Raw genomic sequence first — 18,017 nt, 5'->3', positions numbered from 1 at the left:
CATATTATAGTAAAGATTTTACTGCCTCTTCTTCTCTCCTTAACAAAACCACGACGCACGATAACTTAAAATCATTCATTCATTATTCCTAAAAAATATAAACGCTACCTCCCTCTACCTCAACTTAGCTATGTATCACCGCAATGACGAATGATTTTGTTAATCATTTGTGCAAAATTTTAATGTGAAAAGCTTTGTTCTTTCATTTACTATTTTGTTAATATTGTTCAACTAGACTGTCTCATTCTCTCACTCGGCACACTGGACACTGGCTCAATTAAGACTTTTTTTTTTTTTTATTGCATTTGATTGTTTTCATACTTTATCATTACGTTAAATTTATTGAGAAATTCCCTTTTTATGTGAATTGTTATTGCTTTTACATACCTACAGTAATATTTTAACTCACTCTTCTCCTCAACATATCAACGCTCCCTCGTTGAGTCTCAAGTCAGCTGGGCGTGACGTCACCGAGGTTACATACGATTTTATACATCTTTTATGCTAAATGCTATATTGAAAGCTAAATTTTATATTAAATGCTTTATACTTAAATGTATTTTGTCGAATATTGTTATCATTAAACTATATATTGTAAATGAAAAAGTAAATTAATACAGTTTAACTTGTAAGACTCAGTAGGCCGTGAATATAAGTATAAACTAGATAATCAGTCAGTTCGAAGTACGACCATTTGTTCAACGAACGATACAAAATTTTCTCGAAAATTTTGTTAGAAAAACGGAAAGTTCGACATATGAAACGTTCGACAAACGAGGTACCACTGTACAGCAAATGAGAAAAGTAGCGTTTAAGCCATTTTCCAGCTTTTTTGTACATAGCTGTTTGAAAATTGAAAATATTTCAAGTGTCTTAATTGGAAATGTAGAACGTATCCACGATTGTTTATGTATCACCAAAATTTGAAGTATGTCTTATACTGTAGTATGCTATCCGTGAAGTGATATTAGGCATTTTTTCTTGTAGTCCTGTAATATTCTGTCAGTCATATCAGTAGTACTTATTCCTTTTAAAATTGTCAGCATCTGTTCAGTCCTTGGTATGACACATGTAGATGCCTAGCACTAGTTGTCCAGGCAGTTTAGTCCCAATTATCTGAATGACTTAGGACTTGGTAAGAGTTGGATAACTAACATATGGATAACATAGATAGCCTGAGCTAGATAAAAATAATTAAAAATGCTGGTTTTCAGTTTTGGCTCTTATCTGCTCAGAATTAGGCTTAGTGTGTGTCAATTTGATCAGACTTAATTAGAATCTCATAATTAACTCAGACCATATTGGCCTTTTGCCAAAGATCTAGAACTGTTATGTGACCATTGCAGTTTGTCAGACTACTTGTAATCATTCATCCATTCATTATTTTTGTGGTCGTGCTAGTGAACTTTAAATTCAAGTATTTTATTGCACTTGTATACTATAGGAATTTGCTCCTGAAAGGAATACATCACAAGGTAGCTTTGTTTCACCACATTGCCTTAACTATGGCTAATAGAATTTACAGATTCTTGTTGAATGTTTGGAGCATTCAAGCAGGAAGTGCTCTTGCTATACCTGGTTTAAATAGAGGACATCTACTCAGAAGTTACAAGGGTAGGTCTTAAATTGGCAATATGCTTCCTACTTTTTGTATCTGGTTAAGGATAAGAAAATGTACAAAATGTAAATATGATTTGGCATAAATTTATTAAACATAACTTAAATATATGATACAAATTGACGTAACTTATGCCTATTGACATAAAAGATACATAAATGGCATGAATGGAGTGAGACGTAAGAGCAGTCACCTTATATACAAATATACATTGACATGCAATTGCAATTTTACCAGAAAGAAATGATAATTGGATGATTTGTAATTCTTAATCTTCTAAAGTATATAACATTACAAAGATAAAAGTCTAATTCTAGAATAATAAAAGACGCAAAGGAGACACTGACTGAGTGCCACTCCAAAAGAGAGTAAGCGCTTGCAAGGCCAATACCTAAAACTACGCTGAACTCAACTTCTGTCAGACACTTAAATTACTGTTTGGAGATTAGCATTTGTGAAGTTTCAGTTTTAACTTCAATGTCTTGTATGATGTAAGAAAATCTCATCATACTGTACTGGTAATACTGTTGATGTTGTTTATTTTTTAATTAAAAAAAGGGAAAAATTAATCATAAATCATGTTTGCAAAATAGCATTCATACTGCAGAAGACTGCAAAAATGTTGTAAGATCTCCGAGCACAGAAGTATATGCGCTTGTGAATGTGAATTGCATTTCTGTTGAAATTATGAAAATGAGTAATGAATGAGGCATTGCTACCAATACCAGACTTACAAAACTTAGCATTAAAAGTACAAATTTTGTGCCACCTGAAGAAAGCAAGTTGAAAATTACTGCTCTATTAACGAGTTCTTGGCTTGAAATTAACTGTTTTGTTAAAAAGCTTTGGGCTCAAAATTACAACAAATTCAACTTGAGAGAATTCAGAAGAAAAAGGCATGTGACCAGCACAAAACAAGGCTGACGAATTCTTACATCATCAGGAAAATAAAATGACACAAATAGAAAGATAAGTGAACTGGGAATGACTCAATATGCAGTATGTATGCATTGGCCTCATGGAAAGAGTAATATATTTAAACTGTATATTAAAATATGGGTTGTGCATAGTACATTTATAGAATGTGCTGTAATATACAAACATTGTTATTGCTAAAACACTATCAATTTGTTTATATGTTTTATTGAAACATATGTGTTATGAACAAGACCTTATTCAAAAGTAACTACATTATATTTAAAAATGGCTAGAAAAATACCTAATCTACATACAGTACATCGACACTATTTTAAAGCAAGCATGTAGAAATGCCTCGATATAATTTTTTCTAAATGAATGTTTATTTTTAGCAACTTTCAGCCATGTCAAGTGGTAATGAACAAAGGCCATTTTGGCAACTTTGTAACTACTGTGTACTAGAAATTTGTTTCTGTTATAATCTACCATTATGTGATACTACCAAAAGTGTAACGATTCAACTGGTAACCAAGTGAGTGATGCTTTCAATGATGAATGGAATGTTTCATTTGGAATTATCATTTTCAGGCAGCAAAGAAAGTTATTTTACGTTCTTAACTAAACAAAAGCATCTCTCATGTCAACAAGAACTGTTTGCTTTTACTGTTAAGATTATAGATGCTATTTTTAGTTTATCATTCTAGTTTTCTTTAACATAAAAATAAATTTAAGGCTCGTTCTTTCCCATACACAAAATATGCAAACCACTCCTGATCAAAATTTCTACATCTGCTAATTGTTATCGTAGAGGGTGTGAGCTAAAGCACAAATATTGGCCTTAGAATTTTTCTGTAATATATTCAGGAAAATGCCAGTGTAGCACTGTATTCCAACTTCGAAGGAATTACTGCAACCACTGTAAATGAAGATTACAAAATGTAAACGGTTTCCTCAAAACCAGAGGAACAGTGAAGTAGCAATTGAAAGATCATTTAACACCATCTTTACAGAATTAGAAGTGGACACTATAACTTTTCACTGGAGCTGGTCTTTTGACAGTAAACTTAAGTTATGTTTTTAAGCACACATTTCTGATGAATTTAATAAGCAGACACTTATTTATTTGAAAATGACAAAGTAGGTCCATATTAAATGAAGTTCAATGAAAGTATATTAAATAACCATAATTAATGATTGTTTGAGAATTTCAAACTGGGATAATATATATACTAAATGTATACATATGGCCTTCCTTTATATAGAAAGTTACTAATTAAATGAAATACTGTAAACTGACAGTGATACTCAAGTGTAAATGCTTCTTAGCTGAAGAAGTTTCCTTCAGAAACAACGACAATTGCTTAGTGGCCTTGTATTTTTCAAACCAGTTGTCATTCATTAATAAGTTTACTTTAAAATGGTCTTATTATTTTAACTGTGGTGCAAATAGTTAAAAATAACCTTAAAAACGCTGATTCAAGCCCTCAACTAAACTGTGTATACTCTAAGAACAGGCAAGCACAAATAATTTGTGTATGTAGTACTTTTATAGCATTTCAAATAGTACTGTAGAGTAGTTATTAGAATTTGTTTATATTTGATTTTTGATTTTCCCTTTTCTCTTCTAGTCTTTACACTGCATAACATCCTATAATTTTATACATTTGTGCCATTAATACCGTTATAACAAATTTAAACCTTTAATTTTTAATTTATATTCTTACAGTGTAACCAGCCTTTCTAGACCAGCAATATTAACAAATTGTAATTAATTGTAATGTTACACTGAAAGAAAAGGTAGGCCTTCAAAAAAGTTACTGATACCAATTGAACTTATCTTACATCTAAATTATTTGTTTTTCCTATGAACTTATTCAGTTCCAGAAGGTTTGTGTTGAAGAAAATTAATGAGAGACAAAGGAGAGGAAAATTAATGAGACAAAGAACCATATGTCATACTTGTAAAAGTCTTCTCTGAAGTCTGCTAGTGCAAATGTGTCCTGGTTCTTAGTGCTTATAATCTTCCCACATACCACATTTCTCCAGTGTGTAAATTGTTTAAGTCTGACAATTTTTCAGTTCATGTTCAAAACCACTCATGGTTCAACAGTAGTGAATCATTCTATACTGTAGTTCTTTTAAATGTGCCTCTTAACAAATCACAAAATTTTTTTGTTTATTTTAATGACTGTTCATGTATATTACAAAAATGTCTGTACGTACATAAAGTTTGCCAATCATTCTATATTAACCATTACCAAAAGTTTCCATCACAACTTTACCTCTGTAATACTCCATGTGTTAAGTTCCAGTCTATCAGTCATCATCATCTGTTCAGCACTGTGTACATGAGTGCATTAAATTTTAAACCATGGGACATGAATCCAAATTTTACAAAAATATTTCTTTAAAAATTATTCCTTACGTATCATTTTACTAATAAAACAAATGGACCAAAGCTTCAGCATAACATTCTTTATAATTATTTGTGTGCTTCACTGCTGTGTGGCCAAAAAAATCCACATTCTCATAATTATTGCCATTGTGTTTATAGTTTGTTTTGCATACTGCTCTATTGAAATAAGCAACTGCCTGTGCTGTATGAAGACTATGCATTGGTTTTAAGAATACAAAAATTTTATCAAGGAGGTATAAGTAACTGTAATGTAAATAAATGCATATACGTAAACTTATTTGATGAGTGACAAGCGAATGATATTTTCTTTAGTTCATATATTTTAAATTTTAAACGTTAAAACTGTTCAACAAGACCATACAAAACTCATATATTTTAAATTTTACCATTATTTTATAGCTGCTTAACAAAAACCATACAAAACTTCCTAAGTCAAATAATTCTGTAATAGATTCATGTAATTTGCTGAACAACTTTATACTGTATAATGAAATATTGGTCTCCTGAGGGTAGTCAAGACTATCTTAGGGTTTATGGTTACATTAAAATTTACTGGTGCATAGTTTTCATACAGTAATGCTTCATACCTTTGGTCAGACTCTTACCCAGCAAGGGCATTCTTATTATAACTAATTTTTTAGATGTGACAAGAACAGATTATGCAAATAACATGTATAGTATCTACGATTTAAAGATGTCTCACATCTAATGACGACCTCGACGATATTCATTTTCCACAGTAGTTACTGTGGGTCGATGTGGAGGAGGAGGCTGAAACTGGTCGGATAAACGTGATGATGTACTTCGGCGATCGAGCGAAGAATCGCTGAAAGCTAACGACTGCATAGATCCTCGTGGACCCTAAAATAAAACAATACAGTATAAATATCCCGACAACAAGAATACTGAGTGTAGTGGCCTTTTCAACATGAAAGGTACAGCAAATCTTTTTGTTTATGATTAAACATTTTCATAATACAGGAAATCAACAGTAGGTATTTATTAATAAGTAATATTAAATATTATGGGACTGCTGGTAAAATTTATTAAAACATTATTAAGAAGCAAGTGTTTGTTCATATGGAAAATATAAACCATGGCCATATATGTACGAGTATCCTCGGTGTAAGCTGGAGCAGTCACTTATTGAACTTGGTGATAGGATGGTTACTGGTGGTTATAGAGGATAGAGAGGGTAATACTCCTCACTTTTACAACATTGCTATCCACTTCTTCTTCAGCCGTCATAAAAATCAGACAACACGCTGCACTCTCCCTCTTCTATGCTTGGCATTGAATACTTTAGTAATTGTACATTTTCTGTTTTTGCACTGTGGATTCCTATTGTCCAGATTTTTTCTCCGGTTCCAGATCCCTAGAAGGTGAAGAAAGACTTTTCCAACAGCCCTAGGACAATCTAGAGGTCTACACCTTCCTGCCTGATTTGCTGAGTGATCTACACCAGGTAGAGTGAGGGTGATGTCCAGCTATCGTCATTCCTCCATGCATGAGTTACTGAGGAAAGAGGGTCATCTTCTGTGGTTGGCATCATGAAAAGGGCTTGGAACCTCTTGATGCACCATGCACTAGTCTTTCTTTTTGCTCTCCTCCCCACAAGCTAGTTTTATTTACCTGTTAATACCTGTGGTTTGTTTCATATTTATCCAGCCCAGAAGTCCCATGGACGTCACAATTTTTAGACGCCCATCCATGAATCCCATGTTGACCTTCCTTTGGGACAGGTGCAAATTGCAGATGTGCCTTTTCCTCTGCTTCATCATCGGCCGTTGTGTAATGCTGGTCCGTCTCCCAAGGGGCTATTGCCCCTTCAGAGAGAGGGGGGACCAGCTACATTTTGTTCCGTAGCATTTTACATTTGTAATATTGAAGATATTTTGAAAACATTTGTATTATCATGTTATATTTCTGGGAATGTAGTAATGTTTTAGTCTCTCAGAATTTGTGTTTCAGGATGTTCGAGAAATTAAGAGGTTCGTGTTGCAGACAAGGTTTTTATGCTAGGATTCGGCTATCTAGCATAGGAGTGCACTCCTACACTTCTGCAGCACAAATTTTAATGGTGTATGATTGCAATCTTCCCATCTGCTTTCAGGACCAGTCATGTTTGCCATCTCTTCTCTTCTGTCATCTTGGTGGGGGAGGGGCGTGGGTCATACGGCTCTCTCCCTTCCTTCCCTTTATCCTTTGGCAATGGATTTTCTCGGTACATTCTTTGCTAGTCTTCACGTGTACATGTACTGTGGAGGCCCTCCAGTTGCTGTAGGAGATGAAAGAAGAACTTTTCGCCATCTTTGCCATCACCGAGACCTTTGACTTGGGCTACCAGTCTGAATGCCGTAACGTCACTTGGTACTTCTCCACCTGTGACATCTCTCCCTGCTTTGTCCATGATGTTATAACAGTCAGTTGTCAACCCATCAGAGGTATTCTATCAAGAGTTGGTTGATTGGTTGGACTTTGGTGTTTAGTAGGAGGCATCCCAGGGTTTCAAGCAGGATACGTCGTAGGGCAAGGCCTCCACCGTCTTTCCCTCCTGTTGGAGCAATAGGGACTTGTGGCTTCGTCTGAACATGGTCCAGTCTGTGTTGATCTTCCCTTGCATCTGAGTTCTCAGGCTGGTTCTTTATCTCCTCTGCCTGTCTGAGTTCGTTGCATGTTGAGACTGCTCCGATTTAAGGGGTGAAGGTGATCACAGCCGTGTATGTGTTTTGTCACACATCTGTGTACGTGATGTAGTTCCTATTCTCACCGTTAGTCTTCCAGTGTCTGGGTTTGAGAGATTTCTAAGCAAAGTGAGCTGCCAATGTTCTCACTTGTATCGTTCTACATATCATGGCTGTATCCATGATCCGTTGCACTTCGGTGTACGTGATAAAAGGTCCTACTCTCGCCGTTCATCTTCCAGTGTCGGGTTGAGAGACTTCTAGGCAAGTGTGATGTTCTAATTTGGATCGTTCTACACATCACAACCATGTACATGATTGAGGCCCTACTTTCTTTGTGCTTCTTCCAGAGTGAAGGGTTTTGTTTGTTTGTTTGTTGTTTTTACGTTGCATGGAACCAGTGGTTATTCAGCAAAGGGACCTATGGCTTTACATGACTTCCGAACCATGTCGAGTGAAGGGTCGAGAGACTTCTAGGCAAGGGTGGTCTTCTTCCTGATGTCAACTCGTCATTTTACATCACATGACTGTTTACGTGTCGTCACTCATCCATTTCTTTGACCCATCGCATATCCACGTTTGTGATTCATCACACATCCAGGTGTGTAGTTCATCACAGGGTTGCATCCCAGTGTCTTCATTTTCAAGGTGAATTGAATATTATTCCATTATTCAAGAGCGTAGTTCTTTTGGTGGAAGAGGTGACAACCTACCCAACGGTAATTCAGAACGTCTGTGCAAGTGCCAGTAATGGATTCAATCGATGCTAATGCCAGTAATGGATTCAGCCAATCAAGTGTTTTATACCTATTGCAAGCATTTTAGAAACAAAGTGGCTTGGTTTTGTTTAGTTTTTGTGTACTTACAAGTGTACCATTATACTGAAATACTTGGTTAATACCTAAAACTTTACCACCTACTAATATAAATTTGTTTATACCTTACCTTAGGATATTGACCAGTTTTGTGCCTCTGATAGAGCACTACAGCTACAACAAGGCCACACACTAGCATAGCAGAGATGACTGTGAAAATTACAGTAGCTGCCAGGTATGGTGGTTCAAGAGCCACTGCTTCACTTACAACTTCTCTCGTACCAGAACGAACTTCAAGAGGTGTTTCCCATCTTGGCTCTGATACTTGGTGATGGAACCAAGAAGCACGTAGATCAGCTGGCAAACGCGCATCATCAAGTTCTAGAGCAAGTTGACCATTCTTGACCTGTAGTAGAAACAACAGTTAATAAAGATAAAACAACTTTCTCATTCTAAGCTTTTCATTTTCCTAACTGAGTATCTCATTAGAGGATTAACTAGAATTACAATCCTCACAAAAACATCATCTGACAGAGTTTTTACAATTGAACATCTCTTAGAATTACAATCCTTACAATCCTCACAAAAACATCATCTGACAATCAGAGTTTTTACAATTGAACATCTCTAGGTAGTTATCTAGAAGATGAGATACCTACCCCAAGAACACAATTAACATTAGACAACATTATAGCTAAAAAAAGGATTTTGACGTAGGAAAAATCTATTTCTGGGCGAGGAAGCCGTGTCGCCCAGTGAAATGTGTCTTCTTTAGCACTATTTCTAGTAAAATATTGCTATAATACCAGAGAACTGCTAAATTGGACATGTCAGAAGCCTCTGACTCGCTCACCTGTATAAAAGGTGTCGGTATAAAACTGGGGCGAGTGTTAAACACTACCACAGCAACCCCTCCAATTAGCCTTTTCCTCATCTGTCCAATTTAGCAGTTCTCTGGTATTATAGCAATATTTTACTAGAAATAGTGCTAAAGAAGACACATTTCACGGAGCGACACGGCTGAGCCCAGAAATAAGTTTTCTTCATCTTCGTTTCTAGCTGATATGCAACATCTATCTGTGTAAATTATAGCCAAAAATAAGTTTCCTTTACCTTTTCTTCTAGCTGATATGCAACATCTATCTTGTTGTTTCCAAGAAGAGTAAACTTAACCTGTGTCAAATCTGGGAGATCAACAACTCCAACTTCATTCTCCAAAGTCTCGGCTGTCATTTGTTTTAGAAGACCTTTTACCTTTAATAAAAAAACATGTAAAATATTAAAATATTTTAAAAGTTACTCAATTCTTCTATTCTAAAGCAACATAGGATATCCATCTATTCTAAAACATCATAAGGATATAAGCAATGACAAAATGCTTTATTTGAAAATGTTCATACCTCATCTATGGAATGAAATATTATAATGAAATAGTATAGAATTTAGGCCAAAGGCCAAGGACTGGGACCAATGCCAGCTATGCTGATTTTCAATGTTAAAGCCCGTTTTCAAGTTATTCCTGTACTTAAAAAATTTCTTGCACAAAAAAATCTAGTATTTTAAATATACTAATGCTTCCTTACCTGATCTTTAATCTGGGGCCCTTTGGATTTTGCTAAGTGTTTGATGCCAGCTTCTCGTCCTCTGAATCCAAGTGTTACCACAACAGACTCCACTGCTACCAAATCTAACATTAAAAGCATGAAAGTAACTTATTAATGATCAATAATACACCTCTGCAAAACATCAACAATGCTAAGTTAAAATAACACAGTACAGTCTCGTGTGAAACATACTGCACTTCCCCATACATTACATGTTCCAAGTGATTTTGGTCTAGCCTGGCTAAAGTAATTTTAAATTTAAATTGCCATGCATTCATGCCAAGTCAACCATTGTCTGTGATAGCCTTACACTTGGGTAGAATTGAAAACTTTACACACGTCTGTACAAAAAAAATTAATCGACTCTGCTGTGGGGAAATAGCTCTATGTCTCAGTTGTGTTCTCAAGGTTGGCTGCATCGTTTGAATCATTCCTCGTGTGTTCTATGCCATTTCTTGATCTGATCCCTTCTCTGCTGAAGGCACTACAGGCAGTCCCAGGTTACGACGGGGGTTCCGTTCTTGAGACACGTTGTAACCCGAAAATCATCGTAAGCCGGAACATCGTCAAAAATACTAAGAAAACCTTACTTTTAATGCTTTGGGTGCATTGAAAACTATGTAAACTTCATTCTTATTGCATTTTTCATCAAAAAACCTTCAAATATTGATTATTTTGCATTTTTGGTGTCATATTTCTTGTGCCAGATGAGCGTTGTAGGCGTCGTAACCCTGGAAATAATTTCTGATGAATATAATTGAAAAGCACCTTAACCTCGGAACGTCATAAGCCGAACCCGTCGTAACCCAGGGACTGCCTGTATATGTTGAGTCCATCTTCATACGTTCAATACCATCAGCTTCTGAAGCCTTTCCCCCAACTCCTAATCCTGTTTTTGTTTGCTCTACTTTGTCATCTTCACAGTTGGCTCAATCTTACTTAGGTCTTTTGTTTCAAACCCTTCCATCTAACAACTACTGCACACCCATTGCCTTTGGTCACAGCTGTTGCTTTCCTCAATCTCAGTTTTTGCATGCACTAGTCCAGTACTTCTGACATTACTTGTCAAATTTTTCCAATTAAGTATACCTTTCACCATTCCCTTGAGTCTTCCCATCTACCTGACCAACTTCATTGACTACTTTCCAATTTTTAGTTCTCATAAAAGAACAAATCCTTTGGGCAAACACTATGGGAACCCAAAAATGTCCCTCTGTGGTCCCATCAAAATAATAATAATAATAAGAATAACTTTAGTAAAAACTGAATTTTTAATATAATCAAGAAGTATTTCTTAATACACAGTACTAAACTAGAATGAAAATAAAATATACGTACCACATTCTCTTTCGCCACGTCTGAAGTATACAGTTGGCTGAGTCTTCCTTCCAGTTTCATCAACACACCAACATTTTGGTTCTTCAAGTTGGCCATCCTCCCCTTCAGTGGCTGTGTAACATTGGGTTGGGATAAATTTTCCTTCTTCATCACACTGTGCAATGTACTTAAGGGAGTTGTTTTCTTGAAGATGTCGTTGAAGGAGCTGGCAGCGTGTCAAAGTTGGTTCCCCCTCGAGATATATAGTTACCGGACCTCCTACGCTATGACTTTTTGTTTTCATCCCACCTTGGCCAATGCTGTCATCACTGACAATGTCTTCTGAATTTCCACTATTACTACCAGAGTCCTGCTATACAAAAGATTTGCTTTAAATTTGCCAAAGACTAGAAACTAAATCTAGCTTGTAGTGAAGGTATACAATGATATAGAACTTGAGAAATTCACACTTCATAAACTTTGAATGAAAAGATATGACTGCACTTTTTAAGCATGTATAATGCTGTTTGAGCACTGAATACCACAAAGTTCAGATAATCTATTTACTATATTAAGTTCAGGTCAAGCAATGCATCAATATCCTTTGCTGTTTCAATATATAACTTATGTACAAATAATATAGCAAACTATACTCAGAAGTTGGATTATAAGATAAATATGAAAAGAGATGAGACTTAGGCTCAACAATACAACTTTTGAACACTGCCCTCTCTTTTGCCCCCTAAATTAAGATGTTAATTCTGTCTCCTTTTGGGGCCTTACTGAAATATAAGCTGCCACTGTTTCAAGTATATTTGGGTAAATGATACGTTTATTTAGTAAGGGTTTTGCAAAATACTGAAATACCTTCAATTCCTAATTACATGCACAAGTGCTGCTTAAAACTGCAAACTCATTTTTAAAACAATAATCATGAAATGCTATTAAAACAAAGATTGAACAAAGCCCCAAAAGAAGAAAATATAATGATTACCAGCACATTTTTTTGTATCCCCTGTGAAAGTCCAAAATGTGACTTCCTGGTCTCTTCAGCTTTGCTACCCTTCAATTACCTTTTTCTAATTTACTGCTTGTCCCTGTCATGCTACTTTTGTATTTATTACTTTTCTGACTAACTGTCTCTCCTCCCTTCTCATTACAAGACCAAACCATCTCATATAACTACACAATAATATGGTCAGTTAAAGTTAAAGTCCTCCTGGGCCTCTGTGAGGCTCACTGGGCAGGTGCTGATCTGTTTCTTTGGCTGACAGCCAGTGGGGGACAGGTCCCAATAATATGGTACCTAACTTAATTTGAAATTATAAAAGGATCCACTTACTTCTTCGAAGGTGAAAGTTAAACGTGTCTTTGGAGCTTCAGTGGGTGAGAGACAGGTGACTGGAAGACCATGTTCATTAACAAAATGGGCTGTGCAAGTGCAAGGATCAGTCTGACAAACAGCATCAGGATGCCCATGACAAGTTTTGTTATGGCAAGCTTCTGCCCTTGAGCATGGCTGTGGTTCCATGCTGGCTGCTGACCAGTACGGGCACAACACCATATCTATAAAGAATTGTATTAGATGATTAAATCAAATCCCTCTTTTTTTGCAGAATTCAAAACTAAGACAATGAAGCTCATGTGATACATTACAGCATGTCACTGTTACAGCTTCTCTAATATTACACTTGGTACTTTAAGAACACAAAAACATGATGTCATAAAGCAGACAAAAACATTTTAAGTAATCACATTTTTTATTCAATGGAGTAAACCTCTGCATATAAGCGTGCTAGAAACATGCAACAATTTACATAAAACAAAAATCAAAGGAGTATAATCTGTATGTTTAAGTTTCTGTAATTTGCAAACATTCACAAATTGCACTGTTTTACTCACTAGGACATCTTGCTTCACATTCATTTTTAGTCCTAAAGTTGTTTCCATTTCCTCCACATCCACTGTACAAGAACGGTTCACATTTCCTTGTTTCAGTGTTGTAATACCAACGGGCTTCTCCTCCTGTGCACACTCCAGCCTGTACTGGTTGACTGCATATATCTATGGAACAAAGAATAATTGTTGTTACCCAAACTTCAACACCAAGAAACTTCTAAACAGAAAAGGCATGCAAAATCTGATTTTATAGTTGGCAAAAGGGAGCACTCTGAACATAAATTTAAGATCCCATTTGTTGGTATCTCTGACTGTTCAAAAGTAGGGTGTCTCTGTAAATTGAATATAGCAAGCAATGATCATATATCAAGTATCTGGCAGCACCCATTATCACTAACATCTCTCATAAATCCCTAAGTAATTCCTAAATTTAATTATAGTACTTGCTCAAAAACTCAATTTTTACCCACTTATGTCAAATTCTTACCTTTAATAAAACTAGAAAAATGCCAACTTTTTTCATAACTTCTCACTAGTCATAATTCTGCCTCCTCCTAACTGACCTGTCTGATTGTACCTGCACCTTCTATCTTACTATTTCTCATTAAATGCTCAAATACCAAAGTTTAATTCAATATTAGTTTTTTCATACAAACCCTTCATTCACATAGCCCACATTTATGGTCTTTAAAAGTCCCTAGACAATGCAAACTCTTCTCCAAAGGATGGAAATATTACGGAAACAATGATAAAAGTATCACCTGGATTTCCAAGCCATCACTGGTCAGCAGCATCAGTTTTTATTATGTATAATTTGGACAAGAGAAATGCAAAGGGCAGGAAAGAGGAAGGCCCCCACACAAGTGGTGGGTCAGTGTGAAAACAAACTTCTTGGCGTGGTAATCCTTACCAGGGTTCTGACAATCTCGCTGACATTCCTCTACATCATCAAAGTTGTTGTCATTTCCAAGACAGCCACCAAAAATGAATTCTTGGCATTGGTCAGCTGTTGAGTTGTAGAAATACCTTTTGAATGAGGCACGACACATTCCTTTAGCTAATGGCTGGGAACATCTGCTCTGGCAGTGTACCTTTTCACCAGTGGCACTGTGAAGAATTAAAGGCAATAAAGATATTAACTTACAGGTATTTGAAATGCTGCTAAAATAATTCAAAATAAATATACTACCTCTGATAACGTTACCTAAAATTCAGTTATATAATGCATGACAAACTTACAAATCTTTGCATTCTAATATTTCTGGTAATTTCTCTCACCTGTAGAAAGTAACCCGGCAGTCATTGCAGGGATCAGCTACACAAACTGCATCTGGATGGGAATGACATGAAGCTCGTAGGCATTCATCTTTACACACTCTAGGTCTTACGCCCTGCTGGCAAACAAATCCAATAGATACTTGCTCAAGAATCTGACCTGCAAGAAAGATAAATATGTACAGTATTAGTGAATAAATTCATGATTACTGATAATGTAAATGCACTAACAAGTACAATGCAATCGTACTTTACACAGCTTGTTTCCTAATAAGTCACCACCTTGATAATGATCATAGGAATTTTTCTAAAACTGTGTAAAGCAAAAGCAACTTTTATCTTGAAACTGCAAATGTACAGCCATCTGATATTTAGTCTGATCACTGTTTACTGACCAAACTAACAAAAGAATATCTTTTACACATAAAAAACTATCAAATGGCAAATATGAAAGGATAATACTGGGGAACTTTTTCCTCCCTTTGACTTCTGCTTTTCACTTTTTAACTGTTTCATCTGTTCTTTTTATATCTAGCTGTTCAAGTTCTTTCATTTTCCCTTCCTCCAGTTTTCACATCTGATATACAAACAAGCTCTTTGAACAAGTTCTACTACTCAAAAATGTGAGTCAGGGATTTCAAAACGTTAAGAGTTCATAAAAAATATATCACAATGACAGCAACAATCATAAATGTGGAAGATGCAAACCAGTGGAATTACCGATCATACCCACCATATTTCTAGCAAAAATATAATTGTCCTCCTACAATACAAATGATATTAACCGAATCTGAAAAAATAAGTCTAGAGTACAAGTATGTATGACTGAAGTTGCATGCACTGCCTTTACACATCCCTGCAGAACAAAGACTGAAGCTTTGATGGTTGACCTGCCACTGGTAAACTACAGTAATCACGGTATTTCTAAAAAGTGAATAAAAGTGTCATCTCAAACTCTAAATCATCAATATAAAAAAATTATTCCAATGGCTATTGCAAAACCTTACCATTAGGACCACATTTAACATGTCCTCGGGTCAATGTTTCATGAAGTGGACGACCTTTTGCATCTACACACCAAGTCAGACCACCAGAACGCTGCTCACGTGCAAAGGAGCCATCAGCTTCACAAAGAGGTGCTTGAATAGTCATTCCTTGTGCTGAAGATGGTGTCTCTGATGAAAAGGATAGGAAAAAAATACAAATTATACAATTTTCCTTTGGTTTTAACAAGTACTATATATTACTGTACATCCATTAAATCCAACAATTACTGTAGTACATCCATTAAATGCTATATGTAATAAGTTTAGCCATTTTTTGTTCCAAAAATTTTATCTTGCAGCAATTATCTAAATATACTGATGCTATGACCTTTTGCTGCACCTCACAACAGCAATTAAAGAAAACAGAGTGAGTGCGTGTACAAATCGTGTATAGCCTCAAAATATGTACATTACAAGGCAATAACTACTAGTAAGTTAAAACTGAAGTTAAGACTGCCTGAGCTGATCAAAAGTACTCTTAACATATGTTAAAATAATTCCCTTAAACTTTCATCTTTGTGCAGTACTGTATAACATAAAAACAGAATACGTATCTAACATTACAGTAAGTGAAAATTTATTTTCCATGAAACAGTACTAGTGAATATTTCCACAGCTGATGAAGAATGAATCTTGAAATATTTAGTAAGTGTATTGGTAAAAGAAATCTTATCAAAATGGGAGTAGTTTTACACTTTAGAACTTTGTGAACCTAACTTCGTTCCAACAAGCAAACAACAAATAACAATAAAATGGTTTCCACTGTAATGTACAGCTAACACAAAAAAATTAAAAATTTTCTAAAACATTTTTGTATTTTTCATAGCTACAAACCCAAGGTCTTAACAATAGGATAATTTTCTAGTGCCTAGCTGGATCCGGTTAAACAATTGGAGATTGAAAAGCAAGGAATCTGTGAGATAAGCGATACAATCGATGCAACCTGCTTTAAGTAATTATTCCTTCCTTCACTAGAATACTGTTCTCAGGTGTGAATTTATCTCTTTCATTTTGGTAGGTTTTTGTTTTCTAACATTAAGCAGTTATGACTTGGACTATCACTGATGGCCTCTTGTTTGTCAATTTTTCATAAGTTGTATCATAGCAAAGATCTTTAACAATCAGTTTGATCCCTTATCCCCTTTTCCTGACGAGCAAGACCAGATTTGCTGAACAGCAGCACCAATATGCAGTAAATGTGCCTTGCTGTTGAACTTAAGTTCTAGAGGTCCTATACTCATCACACTGTTAGATTGTGAAGCAGTTTCCTTGAGGATGTTGTGCAGTTCAGGGGAAGATGTAATGCATTACTGCCCTAAAGCCATTTTTCTTGTATTTTAATATTTTAATAATTTAATTACATTATGTATTGATTAGTTTGTTAATCTATCCTTTCTTTTCTAATAACTAATCTCTTCTTTCTGTACTATTTTCTACTGCATTCTGCTACTACTTCTTTCAAATGAACACCATATTCTTTGGAGGCTTCAACTGGTACCACAGGACCCAACAAGTACCAGCCATTTTGTTCTCAGCTATCCCAATTCCATGATTAAGTGGTAGTTAATGTTAAACATCAATTCCCAAGGACATTGGTGAATAAAAAATCATGTCTTACTGTGATAAAACCTATGTGGGGTTCACAGCTTAGAGGCAAACTGTACATGATAGAGCTGCTTCTTCATCTGCTTGGGAGCAGGTTAGAAGACACAAGGTGGTCAACTCTATGGGACGAGTTTCTCCTGCCATTTAAAAAATCCGAATTTTCTTCCATCATGAATTCAAGATATCTAGCAAATACTTCTGGCTTAAGTGCAAGGCTACTTAAGCCCATTTCTGCATGTAAAAACCACAAAATGATACAAATTCTTACTTCTTAAATACAAATCCTTGCCTTGTATCAAAATGATAAACTTTGAGGCAACTGTTTAAAATTTGAACAATAACTCTTGATTTAAGCAGCCCTCCTTTACAATGATTGTAAGTTGAAAACAGTCTATAGTGTACATCATTCATTTTCAATAATACACCTCTGATGTGTTACATTCAGAAGCCTTACCTTGGGGTTGGACACAATACGATCCACAACCATTGTAGCAACACTTCTTAGAACCTTCACAGTGAGAATCATACATGCAGTCTCGACTTGGTATACAGGTTAACAACGACACATCTGATGGCGGGCTTGGGCATGTACCAGGCTTGGGCAGCAAATCTACATAACAAATCATGCATGTGGATATTACTTTGTGATTAAACAAGATTGTGATAGCATACGCTTTTGCCAGCATACAGTACTGCAAAGTGAATAAAAGAATACATTTCCTTGTAATTCCATACAGTATCTTACGAAGACTCCTTCAATACAACCCATCCAACTTAAAAGGGGATGCCATTAACAGTGCATTGTGAGTGGCACACCACG

General features: G+C 35.6%; 2 protein-coding genes across 9 annotated transcripts in view; one reads left to right on the top strand and one right to left on the bottom strand.

Moving 5' to 3' along the window:
- LOC135210254 (dehydrogenase/reductase SDR family member on chromosome X homolog) overlaps positions 1 to 8,901 on the top strand; it is a 310,210-nt gene extending 301,309 nt beyond the window's left edge. For both annotated transcript variants that reach the window (XR_010313479.1, XR_010313478.1), the window contains 2 exons: positions 5,693 to 5,887; positions 8,587 to 8,901. The gene's annotated coding sequence lies outside the window, so the exon portion shown is untranslated. The remainder of the gene's footprint in view (positions 1 to 5,692; positions 5,888 to 8,586) is intronic.
- Positions 1,683 to 18,017, bottom strand: part of LOC135210252 (balbiani ring protein 3-like) — a 524,789-nt gene continuing 508,454 nt past the window's right edge. For 4 of the 7 annotated variants that reach the window (XM_064243101.1, XM_064243100.1, XM_064243104.1 and 1 more), the window contains 11 exons: positions 17,652 to 17,807; positions 15,554 to 15,721; positions 14,550 to 14,706; positions 14,182 to 14,378; positions 13,275 to 13,436; positions 12,715 to 12,938; positions 11,394 to 11,745; positions 10,035 to 10,138; positions 9,565 to 9,705; positions 8,582 to 8,857; positions 1,683 to 5,813 (listed from right to left, as the gene is read on the bottom strand). In XM_064243101.1, the coding sequence (XP_064099171.1) occupies positions 5,658 to 5,813; positions 8,582 to 8,857; positions 9,565 to 9,705; positions 10,035 to 10,138; positions 11,394 to 11,745; positions 12,715 to 12,938; positions 13,275 to 13,436; positions 14,182 to 14,378; positions 14,550 to 14,706; positions 15,554 to 15,721; positions 17,652 to 17,807 (2,093 nt within the window). In that variant the 3' untranslated portion in view covers positions 1,683 to 5,657. The remainder of the gene's footprint in view (positions 5,814 to 8,581; positions 8,858 to 9,564; positions 9,706 to 10,034; positions 10,139 to 11,393; positions 11,746 to 12,714; positions 12,939 to 13,274; positions 13,437 to 14,181; positions 14,379 to 14,549; positions 14,707 to 15,553; positions 15,722 to 17,651; positions 17,808 to 18,017) is intronic. The other 3 variants (XM_064243103.1, XM_064243105.1, XM_064243106.1) reach the window with 2 other exon arrangements.

The sequence above is a fragment of the Macrobrachium nipponense genome, chromosome 39, assembly GCF_015104395.2.
Source record: "Macrobrachium nipponense isolate FS-2020 chromosome 39, ASM1510439v2, whole genome shotgun sequence".
In the NCBI taxonomy this organism is placed as follows: Eukaryota; Metazoa; Arthropoda; class Malacostraca; order Decapoda; family Palaemonidae; genus Macrobrachium; species Macrobrachium nipponense.
This window is presented reverse-complemented; position numbering and strand designations above follow the sequence as displayed.